Here is a 13,223-nt window from a genome sequence, read left to right as displayed (position 1 = left end):
TCAATAAATGGTGAACTACCCCAGCAAACAGTTCTATATCTCATTACAGATTCAAAATAGCCTAAATAAATAGTTTATGTTGTTCTTAAATCCGTCAAATCTTGAATTTTACAGATGCTAAATTTAGTTTCTCATGTAACTGACTGTTGTGATTTTTCCACCCCAGGCTGTCATCCAAAGTAACATCAAGAAATTAACAATTTTTTGTGGAAGTTAATTTATTCTGATAAAAAGGAATTTCAAGCTCTTCTTTGATTCTAATGAAGTATGGATGTTTTGGGAATATTTAAGGAAAGTTTGATTGCTTTAAGCCAATTAAAAATTAAATTAATGATTTCATGTCGTTTTTGAGTTAGGTCACGTTTCTTACCAGATTTGGATGTCATTAGCAAAGAGAATTAATTTGCCACGTAAATTGAGTTGCTTGGGTAAGTCATTTATAGAAATTAAAAATAATATGAGGTCTAAAACGGACTCTTGGGGTACACCTGCCTCTAAATAGCAGGAAGGGTATAGATATTTATGGACTGATCCAGAACTGTTTTCAACTATCTCTACAACCTAGCTGTCACTCCTCAGAAAGCTACTAAACCAATACAGAGCAACAGAGATGTAAAATGTATTTCATATATTTGTGTTTTAACGTGTTGTGCACTAAATATGGCTGTGCCTAGGTACCAAAGAAAAAATGTTTCAACTTATGTTCAGTCAAATTCCTTTTGGAGTTTCTAAATACTTACCGAGATAACTCAATCTCTGTGACTGCATTTTTGTCCTGACGAGCTCCATAGGACTCACACAAGTCGCAGCGGAGAACCGTGCCGTCAGTCCAGACAACATTGGCACCCAGATAGGCTGCTTGTTGGTCACAGGGTCTTTATAGCGGTCATTTAGTCGAGTGCGCAGCTGTTCATAAGTAGTGAAATACACAACCGTTGAAGGTATTGCCAGGACCAGTGTGGGGCTTAGCCCTGACCAGAGGGAGGTTATGCCCTCATTGCGGGAAATTTTGATTATTGCATCCTGCAACAAACAATAAAACTTGTTACAATTTCCTAAAAGGACAGTCTGCCAATTTTAACAAAATCACTGTATATGATTTATTTATTTAACTCCTTTGAATAATAAGGGCTACTCCATCATTCATAGGTATTTTATATACCGGACTACCAAAATCTGATGGTCTAGATATTTTTTGAGAAAAAGGCTAAAGGCTCAATCATTGACTATTTGTAAAGTTCAAAATTAGGACTTATTATTTTTTAAATTACTCAAATTGTATAGGAACATTTAATCATTTAAGAAACTGTATGCTCTGGCAGTAAATGTAATTATTATAATTAATGAGTTAAAATTAAATAAAAAATTGTTCATAACAGTTGATGGCAGGCAATCGATGCATAGTTATGAAATGTTATTGTAGTTGTTGTCAAGTTATCAAAAGATACATTTATTACACAAGGGTACAGAAGGCGAAGGCCAGAACTGTAGGGTTTAACTAAACCTCTAGTTAAAATAACCAATATGTCACTGCTGGCAGGCCATTTTCCGCTCAGCATTAATAGTAGCAAAGGTAAGTTTAAAAGCGACTCTCATCTGGATGTCAGCAACTATCACCCAATATCACTCCTATCAATATTCTCGAAGATAATTGAGAGAATGGTTTTGAGAAGAATCATAGATCACTGCATCTACAAAATCCTTCAATGACCCAACAGCATCGATTTGTCAAGGATTGATCAACCACCACAGCGATTGTAAAACTAGTACAATTTATCTTTGAGAATCTTGAAGATAAAAACTTTGTAACGGCTATTATTCTCGACTCCAGTAAGGTTTTTGATTACCTGGTCCATCTAATAATGCACAACCTAAAAATCTCAAGGGAAGAAAACAAATTGTTGAACTGAGACAAACATACATTAGATCAACGGAAAAGGTAAAGTCCAAACCTTCCCTACTAATCAAGGCGTACTTAAAGGCTCTGTAATGGGCCTTACTTTTTTATTTCACTGACAAATGATATGCCACAGTATCTCGAAGAAGACTGCAAACTACTGATGTTTGCTGGTGATACAACCCTACTGCTGGCCAGAAAATCCTATGAAGCATTAGCAAATGACTTTGACTTTACGAGAAAAATGTAAAGAGGGTTTTCACACACTGTTCTCCCACAACATAAGTATAAGACAGTAAACTAAAACCTAAACTATTTTTGTAAATATGTCGTAAATAGTATAGTTAAAAATTAACTCATGCCAATCAAGAAAACATTTATAGATTATTATTAGCAATGACAGCTTTTCACACAATTTCGTAAGCTTTGTACGTCTATAAACACATCTGGTTGGAGTGAATTATATTTCCGACATCAATATTGAGTTTGCCTTACAGTATTGCCTCAATCACAAAAATATGCCAAAAAGTGTATACCATTTAAGTGTGTGGCCATTTATGGCCATTGTAATTTACTCCAGTCTTATTATATATTGTGCCATGGTTAACTTCTCCTTGTTTCCCTGATCAAGAAAATATATGTACACACACAGGTCTGTGAAGCCTACTTCTTTCAGAAGAGAACTAAGATGGGTTTCATAATAGTCTTTAAATTTATAGTAAGAATTAGAAGTAATTTTGTCTTTAATATCTGCATTACAGTACTGAACAAGCACTGCATACTTAATATTTGCTAAAATGTACAGTTAAAAGTGTATTTTTATTTAAATGTTTAATATTCTTTTCTGGATATTTTCTTACTATGTGCTCAACAGCAGTTTCAGAAAAAGTTAAAATAACTATATGCATCGTTACTATCAAGTTTACTCTATGCTTTCGAGATTACAATTGTACACAAATTGAAAATAGTGGTTAAATGAATTAAACATATGGTTGTGCTGTCGTTAAACAATGTTTATACAGAACAGTTGATCACATTTATCATTCAATTAATAATATTTATTAGCTATAATAAAACTTTAGGACCGATATAGAATTTTGCACTATAGACCAATAAGGCGTAGCCCGAAGGGATTTTTGAAATTGTAGTCATCCCAAGCTCGTTCATATAGTTGTGAAGAATACAAGATTTACGGTAAAAATGTACATTCATTGATCTATGGAATATTTAAGGTGCATCAGTATCTATTATTAGGTAGAAACATTAAATAATAAACAAACGCAACACACTTTTCTTATATCTTGCCACGTCCATCTTAACCCTTTGAAGGCCAAGCCATAAATTCATTTGTACTTCTAAACACCCCAGCCATTATATCCAGATTACTTGCCAAAAAGGCCAGCCTCAAAATGGCACTTTTGACACACTCCTACAAACACTGGTGTAACTCATCTATAATAGTAGTATCTTAGTGATGTTTGTTTTGTTTTATTTAGTAGTATATATAAAAGCATCAAAATATATTTTTGTAACAATTAAACTTTTTTATTATTATTATTTTTATTTATTTTTTTCAAAAAATTAGGATGTTTTTTTATTTTTTGTGTTTGATTGGTGACAACTAGGATAAAAAAAATTATTTCAAGGAAACCATTATTATTATAAGAAAGTATACATATTTTCAAACAAGTATAGAAAAAATCATATGGATATCTTCAGAAATAAAGTTTTTAGAAATATTTTTATAGAAAATATACAACACAGCACACCATGCGAATCAACATGAAAGTTTGGTATAACAAGTGTTTACCTTGTAACTTTTGTTTGTCCATAGGCCATGTGAATTACTGTACAATGGTCACCTTATAGTTTTCTCTTGTTTACACAATTGTCTTCAAACACTTTATACATGAACATTTAAAAATGTATAGCAATAATAATTATAGTTAACAAATCTATATACAATATTTACACGGTCTTTTGTGCTTCTTTATGCACATTTGTGTTTATGGAAACACTCTGCATGTACTCCTTTGGTACATTTTAAACAATGCAGTCTTGTTCTCCTTCTTTGATTTTTTGTACTGCAGACACAGCAATTCTTTTCTTTCTTTTCAGGAATCTTATCCATTCCAAACCGACTAAGGGGCATTTGGCCATCACCTCCTCCTAAATTAGCTGGGAATGTTCTTAGCAATTAGCCAGTCTTGAGCAAGTGTCTCAATAACATTTATTGTGAAATTCAAACGTGACTTAGGTTTGTCTTTGCAGTTCATTTTGTATAGAATATAAGAATTCAAAATCATTCTAGACAAAATATTGAATGTGATCTTACGCCAATATTTTACGGTACGCTCTCGTCTTCTAGATATGAATATAACATCTGGTCCGTGGTGTCGATCCCACCCATAAATTTATTATACTGGTGGATCATGTCTGGTTTTGTTTTTATTACCACTTTTGTTCCCTTATTCTTGCTTACTTGTACGTTTAGCAGCTTTGCTATCAGAAGGACACAAGAATCACCTGACTTTTTTGGAGATGACTTCTCTCTATAAGCTAAACCTAAAATTTCCTTACTCCTCATGTATCTTTTATCCCTACCTTGTATTTTCCTAACAATTCATCAGGGATTCCTCTCCTATTCTTCCTGATTGTACTGTTACAATGTCATTTTTGAATATAAATATTCAATTAGAGGAATGGACGTGAAAAAGTTATCAGTATACAAGTGATAAGCCTTGTTCAGATAGTTCCCCATGTCCAATAATTTTGTAACTACAGTAAAAGCTAGACCTCTTTTTCTTATGTTTTCCTGGTCTTCATTGCTTTTAGCTCCTTTATAACAAAAGAATGCTAAGCAATAATTTGAGACGGAATCACACAGCACCCCAAAGTTTGATCCCCCATTTGTGGTGCTTTTTGTTAGGCATATACTGCAATAGTTGGGTATGATTTTTGGTTCCAACTAGAGGACTCGTCAATGCTTAGATGCTGGTTAGGGATATAATATTGACGGAAAACTCTATTAGCATGGTCTACAAGTGGCTGAAATTTTGCTGTGGGGTCATAATATGGGGGGGTACCGTGTTTTGCCAATTTTTTATTGTCAACCATATGAAAAAATCTTAAAATATCTTCAAATCTATTTCTGCTGAACAATCGAGAATACCATGGTGTAACCTGGAGAAGAAGAAGAGCTCCAGTACATATCTATAGAAGGTTTTTTATTCAGTCCCATATTCAAATTTGCTGCTATGAAAGCTTTCATTTCCGCAAAAGAAACTTTTTCCCATACCCTGTTCATTCCACTACCTATTTATGGCATCTTGAGCATAGCGGTTGGTCTCGGTAACAAAATTTTCAATAAGGTTATTAGTGAGAAAAAGCAGCACATACATAATGGGAGCTGAGTCTGGAGGTGGGCAATGTCTTGGACCAGGAATCTCATTGAATGAAAAATCATGTTTAGGCCTAATAGATGAATCATCATTTTCACTGACAGGAACCCATATTCTTTCTGGAGAATAGGCTAAGTCACTATCATTAGGAGTAGCATTAGTACTACCCTTAGGCCTACCTCTAGGCCTTGGAATATTTGTTACACTAGGGCCTAAGCTAACATTTTGCTCAGAATCAGAACTAGAACTCACATCAAAAAATCTAGGGCCTAGTTTGTAGGGGCAGACCAAATCTGGTTTGTGATGTAGACGGTCCTAAATTGGCAGGATCGAACGTAGGATCATCGTCCGTATCGTCCAAGTCAGTAGTGCTGTCTTCAGAAGAAAAGAGATCATAATTGGAAGTGTCATTACTAATAGTCCTTACATTAGCATTTTGAAGACAGGAAAACAATGTGTCCTCACTTACAGGCGATGCTTCACGACGTCTTTTGTTACTCATTGCTAAATGTAAACCAGAAAAGAAACATTACTAAACTTCACAGCAAATGTAACATAACCTCACATTACAACGTCTAAGAACAAAACCAAGTGTACAAAGCCACAACGAACAAACAGCTGCTTCCAAAGAGAACCGAACATCTTGTTTGACACGTCACTGCCTTCTGAATTGCATCTTTCTACTGAACAAAAAAAAAGTAAAAACATTTTATAATAAATTATAATAATTTGAAAGGATATATGTTTACGTTTCGTTTTGATATTATATTACAAACCGAAAATAAAGAGGTAAGGGAATAATTTAATCAAATGAAGGGTGCCGATTTCTCGGCGCGATGCCGTTTTCGAACTGATTTTTCTATGCCGATTATCTCGGCTCACGGCCGTTTCGGAAAAAGAAATTCGAGAGCCAGTATATCGGCCCGTGGCCGTCAAAGGGTTAAGGCATTGATGTTGTTTATGCAATTCAGTTGTACCATATCACCGCGAACTCGCTAGTGTCAACCAAGCACCAGCAAACTACGGTCAGCTACGATTGGCCAGCTATTACCCACTGTCTACTATGACCGTTTGAAGTCTTAGAGATTTTCACGCACTATATATGAATTTCACAACTTCTTAAGGTGTTTTAAATGGTGGACGAAACTTACGGCTTAATCATGGTTTTTTAGGTATAATTCTCTACAAATAAAAAAACTGTATTCATTTATTATAAGCCCAATAAACATGTTTCATAACCATCTAAAACAACATATATTTATTTAAAATTATTTTTTCTAAATTAAATATGTTAACTATTTTCACCATAAAGATCTATTTCACATTGCAAACTTAAGAAGTTGAGGATATACCAATAAAAAGATCTGTTGCTTACCAAGGTGCCAGTAAAGGGACTGGGTCTACGATACCATTGGTCCCCTCCAAGACAGGGGCAAACGTGGTCCATTAATCCATTACAGAAGATGAAGCATTGTTTAGATAACAACGCCATTTGTTGGGCCTGCAGCCGTATCTTGACAACATCCAGAGGGGTCACTGAAATTAGTCACAATTTGAATGTTACAGTATTAAATGAATATCCTAATTTTGTTTAAGATAAGGAATTGTATATTAAATTGTGACTTTGTCATTTTTTTAAAATTTTTATCCACACCTAACCCTTGCAGGGCCGTAAGTGCATAGAAGTATGAGGGCTGACCATGCTTTAAATGCAAAGCGATTGTTTGCTTTGGGAAGTATGTTTCAGAAGTTTAGAGATGTGCTGCATACCATGTGACCACCTCTGTGCTTATTGATCGATGCTAGATCAGTTTTTGTCTCACAGATGGCAATTTGGTAGTACCACTCAAATGTCGCATGCGTACCCTACTGTCGCGCCGAGTCTCTTTTGATTTTATTTATCAACAGTACAACCACTTAGCAACAATATATAACAAACAATAAACATATTAAATACAACAAGAATAATGTGAAACACATTAAGCTCGAGTGGCAGACATTACAACAATTCTAACAACAACAAACCAATCACAATGAAGGAGGAGTCTTCATCTACGTGCGATTCAAAAACTGGAGAACGCTCCTCTTAAAAGTGATGAAACTCAAGTGAAGAAGTTCAATTTAAGGGAAAGTTCATTGCCAAGCTTTCATGTTGCCTGCGACCAAAGGTGTCTCTAGAGCGAGTTCCAGTAGGGATGCAGAAATCGATTCGACTGAGGAAATGAGGAGTCGATAAAATGGTTAAGAAGCTTGAATAGAAATGTGGTGTCCGGAAGTTGTCTTCTATTGTATAAGGACGTGATTAGCTAGTTCTTCAAATAGCACTTAAAGATAGGGGAAACCAATTCTCATTCCAACAATCTCCTTTGTATCCTATCCAAAAGCAAAATGTTCATTATAGTGAAGAGACCAGATCACACAACAGTATTTAAGAATTAAGGTGACATACAGCATTGTGAGAGTTTGTATATTGAATACATTTGCAGGAAATCTATAAAGGAGGCCGAGCTTCCTGTTGGCTCTGGAATAAAAATCCTCAATGTGCCTCTGTGGACAGAGACAGGCATCAAAGATAACACTTAGATCACAAACTACAGAGCATTGAATAATGTGGTCACCTCCTGAGGGATAGTTGTGAAGAATAGGCTCTCTACAACGATAGAAAGACATAAGACAATATTTATTCCTGTTCAAGGTCATCGAGTTCTTCTCACACCACTGATTAACTCTGTGGAGGTTAAGTGGTAGAGAGGACTTTTAAGTCCTAACTTCGCCTCTGTAAATAAAGACATTTTTCATTTCATTTCATTAACTCTGTCAATGTTAAGCTGAAGATTACTGCAGTCCCAAGCATGAGAGATCTCATTGAAAAACTTATATCATCAGCAAACAGCAATGCCCCCACATCGACTTTGGTCACAATATCATTAATAAAAATGTTACTCATTAACATTTGGAAAGGGTGTGAATAGTTGAACGGTAAACAGCTGCGTCATTTCAGGTGTTTTATTACTCTCTTTCTTGGATATTTGAAACTTATGAAATAAAAGTTTAAGAATAGCGAATGCATAAATAGGCTATAAAGCTAAATAGAAAATTAAGTGTACTGTGGGTACGAGGGGTATTAGAAAAATAACGTTCCCTATGCCGCCGAGACAGAATGCGACATGTTGGGACAAATCTGGCAACACTGTCTTACTCATCAGCTGTCCCTCTCCTATATCCATACCACTCTCGCCTCGCTACGTCCAACAGTGCCGGCCTAGCTGCTTTCGAAGATGGAGCTCCCTATCGTTGTTACCGCCAGATGCGAAATTCGTGTTGTGATACGTTTTTTAAATGCAAAACAGATTTCACCTGTTGAAATTCATCGTCAGTTAATCGAAGTTTATGGGGAAAACTGCATATCTGTTCAACACGTTCGGAAATGGTGTAGAGAATTCAGTGAAGGCCGCATGGAAATTCACGATGAAAACCGAAGTGAACAGCCTTCAGTTTCAGATGGAGTTGTTCAAAAAGTTGAGACAATATTGCTTGAAGATCGGAGAATCACCATTCACAGGAACCACAGTAAACTCTGACAGATATTGCGACACAGTAAGAAAACTGAGACGCGCGATCCAGAACCGCCGCAGAGGAAAATTGTCCAGTGGTGTGAGGCTTCTCCATGACAACGCTCGACCTCATGTCTCACGTCAAACTCAAGAACTGCTGACAAATATTGGCTGGACTGTTGTGCCCCATCCCCCCTACAGCCCAGACCTAGCCCCAAGTGATTATCACTTATTCCCAAAATTAAAGGAACAATAGGGTGGCCAACGCTTCAGTACCGATGATGAAGTCAAGGAAGAGGTTACTCGATTTCTCAAAGGATTGGCGGCAGAATTCTACAACATGGGGATAGAAAAGTTGGAGCATCGTCTACAAAAGTGTTTGGACAGAAACGGTGATATGTGGAAAAACAGCTTAACTTTTAAATTGATGTATAACACTAAGTAGAAATATAGAGCTGTCTATTTGAAAAAATCATGGGAACCTTATTTTTCTAATACCCCTCGTATATAGAAGGATTAAAAACATTACAATGCAGTTTCTTTTCCTTTTGTTAAGCTGCACAAACAAAATAAACAAAATGCATTGATAAATGGAAAATAAAATAAGTGCTCATTTTTTCATAAATAAAGCGGTATTATAAAGTTAGGCAGCAACTATATGGCGCTATAAGGGTTAAAACATATAAGAAATAATACTCACTGATCAATGACGTCATGACTGCTCCAGTGCACGCTGCTGCCATCTGTTGGAATGGTTTAACTCGGAATCTCGGGTCACTCTGTGACAGAACTTCGGTGTGTACTTGGGGGGAAGGTACAGGTTTGGGAGTTGCCATTTCATATAGTTTGTACTGAGAATTAATGGAAGTCTGTCTCATGTTAAATATAAGAATAATCTGAAACATAATTCAAGATATTATTCATCACTAATAGGGTACTGATTGAATCTTATAATTTAACACATTAATGAAAATGTACAGTCCAGTAATCACAAGTTTCACATTAATAACATATTCTGCTCATCCACCTGAACTCATTCCTTTCTATAAAAGGAAATAAATCGAGGCTACATACATTAAATTGGCATCAGTCAAGATTAGGTGGCTTTGGTAACCAGTTCTGAAAAATAAACTAAGAAGAAAACCAAAAGTATCAAGCAAACAGGTATTTGTAATAAACCAATGCAGAGTCACAGTATGGTTTTAAGAATTTCACCTAGCATAAACCAGTAATAAAAAAGGCCCACTCCTTTTGACTTATTGTGACCTGTATTCTGTAGTTCAGTTTTATTAATTAGTGTTGTGTTTAATTTTTTATTAAGTGCATGTTTTAGGGTTAGTGAAGTTAACACACAACATGGTGGTTATGATTCCAGACTTACAAGGGTGGTATGATTTGTTTATTTTAACCTACTTTGTAATTATGTGTTAGGTTAGTTAGGTGTTTACCTGAAGAAGAGATCAGAATGCAGATCTCGAAACGTAGTGTTACTGATTTTTTTTGTATCACTGAACGATTGCAAATGTCCGGAAAAATCCTGTTTCCTTCACCTGAACAAAATATATATGGTTTAAGAAGGTGGAAATGACAAACATGGTTTTAGAGGGTAGGCTATATTCATAAATACTGTATTTTCAATATTTTGATGTTCTGTTTGTTTGCTGTGTGTCTCGATATCTGTGTACCTCAATGTTTCTGTGGCTAAGAGCGTAATTTTTTATCTGAGCGCTCTGGTTCATTGCTTCATTAGATATTGTGTACACTGCAGTTCGGATCGAGTGCGTGTCTTAACAATGGATCAACCATCCACTTGAATTTTAATCACAGTGAACTGTGTATGTGTGTCAGAATGTTTTATCGGGCATGCTCGGAGTCTTAGTTTTAACCAAAACAAGACAATTCCCGCAATCCTTTTTTTAATTTAAAGATGCAATATCCCAATATTTGACATGTTGTTTGGTAGTATTTCTGGACCCCGAAAAATATTTTATGGAATTTATAAAAACGGACATAGTAACACGTGTTAAAAATTTTTTTTATACCAGCTTTTACAAATAACCAACTTTTACTAGTAAGGGTTCAAAATACCCTCTAATGGAAGGCCTTCGAGGTTGTCAAGTCAACAAAGTTGTTAAATTACCTCTTCAATTCAACAAATCTGTACGTTATCATATAAATGAGGTTAGCACCAAGTACTTGAACACTGACAATCTCTGTTTTGCGGTTTATCAGGGTTTTCCAAGCCTCCCCAAGGTTAGTACGGATATGAATATTTGTGGGTTTTTTTTTTATTAAATTGTTTTAAATAATATTCTGTGAAAATCGGACAACTTTTCAAAGTTAGGGGTCTTAAAGGCTCCACAGGTGACCAGTGATAGTGGCAAATTTATCAGTTTAAAATTCTAGTGTCTCATCACGAACTCTTGAGAGAGTTTGTTGCCAAAATAAAAGTATACTGAACTTTCCAAGTCACCGATATGTGCCATTTATTAGACTAGCAATGCATAAGATCCTAGATAATCTCCCAGGAAATATTGAAACCATTCTCTCAAAGACATTTAAAGTTGGCGGTATTCTGATTAGAATTAAGGCCTATCCGATATTTGAATAGTTTATTTTAAATACTAAATAAATATTATCAGAATTAAACGAACCTTTATGCAATCAGCTACACATCATACAAAATGCTTATGAATATTTGAGTCAAAGAAAATGAGTATGAACAATTGTAACTGAAGTATTAGGCATGAAGATTATCTACCTAGGTTAGCTTATAAGCGGCATGTACCGGATATCTTTAAACATTACTTTAACCTATATTTAGTATGTTACTGACTTACTTCTACACCAAATTGTAGACTTGGCTGATTCCACAACCAATTCAAAACACTTAAGGATTAACACTTGTTTTAGAGGGGATTTAAATTAAAGTCACCGAATTCAAATATATTACGCAATACTAAATTACTAAACAGACACACACAAATTTGATCATTCATTATTAGTGTGGTGGCCGGTGAGAGTGAGGTCTTCTTCTTCCATCACAGACTTTCAATATCCTATCTACATTGCTTTGGCACCACTGGATCTACAAAACAAATACTCTACGTATAATCTAATATTGTAATTTTTACTAATATTTTATCAATATATTTTTGTTTCAAATAAATTAAAAGTGCCTCGTTTAAAAATATAATAACTGTATAAAATGAATATAACTTAAATATTGTGAACTTTGAACGTAATTTGGTTGTGTAAATCTGATTGCTAAAATATCGAGATCAGATTATAATATCGTCGTGACTTTAGTTTATTTGTTTATTACTAAGGAGTTGAACCTGAAATTCTATTATTGGTTTAAATCTCATGGTGATACAAAAATGTTCAGTACAAGATATACAAAAATCGAGTCGTATTAACAAAATTCAAAATTAATTCCTACAGTAACACTAAGAGGCCAGGAGAAATAATACCTGAATAGTAATCACAAAAATAACTCCTAAACAAATTAGTTAAAACGTTGACTGCAGCAGACGCACTAGTATGAAGTAGCCTCCAGAGACAAGACAAGAACACAGTATAGACAAACAGTGAAGGTGTTAAATACTTAAATTGATATTTTTATATCACTTACCTGAAAAAGGTATTATTAGGGCAAACAGCAAAATTATTCAAACATACATTTGTGTAATTATTTGATTTTAGAATTTAATAAGGATGTCTCCTCTAATATTACCATTATTAGTGGTTTTAGAAAATGATTTAGTTATATCAGTTCTCTGGGACTCTACCCACGTTCTATAAAATACAGATTTACGTCATTAGGGAGTTTTCTTAATTGTTTTCCTATGCCACAATAATCAATTAAGGCATGGTGACCAAATCTTTAAATGTTACCAAAGTAAATACAAGCAAACAATACGATATAGAGATCTAGTATCTTTGTTCACTTAATCTACAACTATAAATTAGAGTATATTCGTTAGTTGTTATACTGTAAGTAACAGATGTTATGACAACTTATTAATGAATTGTTAAATAGTCGATTGGAATTTGGCACAGCACACAGTGGTTATGGTATAGACCTCATACTATGGTTAGGACAGAGTAGTTGTGATGTGAACATGTAATCATTATAAACTAAAACCATTTGCTAATTTTATATCTTCAAAGAATAATGGCTAGTCATAAGTCAACTAAATTCAATAATCTTTTCTGTATTAAGTACGAGAAGAGTACGAGTACACTCTAGTAAAACAGTTAGTAAATCTAAAATCACTAATTAAATATTACCTAGTCGTTCCAGTAGCATGATTAGTCAAATCAGCCGACTAGTCGACTACTACTTAGGACACTAGTGAATAATAATTT

At 34.7% G+C, this 13,223-nt stretch overlaps 1 protein-coding gene across 2 annotated transcripts in view; it reads right to left on the bottom strand.

Moving 5' to 3' along the window:
- Positions 1-11,861, bottom strand: part of LOC124370002 (solute carrier family 25 member 40-like) — a 32,733-nt gene extending 20,872 nt beyond the window's left edge. The window contains exons 1-4 of one of the 2 annotated variants that reach the window (XM_046828267.1): positions 11,693-11,861; positions 9,553-9,748; positions 6,674-6,834; positions 741-1,023 (exon numbers count right to left, since the gene is read on the bottom strand). In XM_046828267.1, the coding sequence (XP_046684223.1) occupies positions 741-1,023; positions 6,674-6,834; positions 9,553-9,730 (622 nt within the window). In that variant the 5' untranslated portion in view covers positions 9,731-9,748; positions 11,693-11,861. Of the gene's footprint in view, positions 1-740; positions 1,024-6,673; positions 6,835-9,552; positions 9,749-10,300; positions 10,363-11,692 lie in introns of those variants that run through there. The other variant, XM_046828268.1, reaches the window with a different exon arrangement.
- Between the last annotated feature and the right edge of the window lie 1,362 nt (positions 11,862-13,223).

This window comes from Homalodisca vitripennis, chromosome X, assembly GCF_021130785.1.
Source record: "Homalodisca vitripennis isolate AUS2020 chromosome X, UT_GWSS_2.1, whole genome shotgun sequence".
Lineage (NCBI taxonomy): Eukaryota > Metazoa > Arthropoda > Insecta > Hemiptera > Cicadellidae > Homalodisca > Homalodisca vitripennis.
This window is presented reverse-complemented; position numbering and strand designations above follow the sequence as displayed.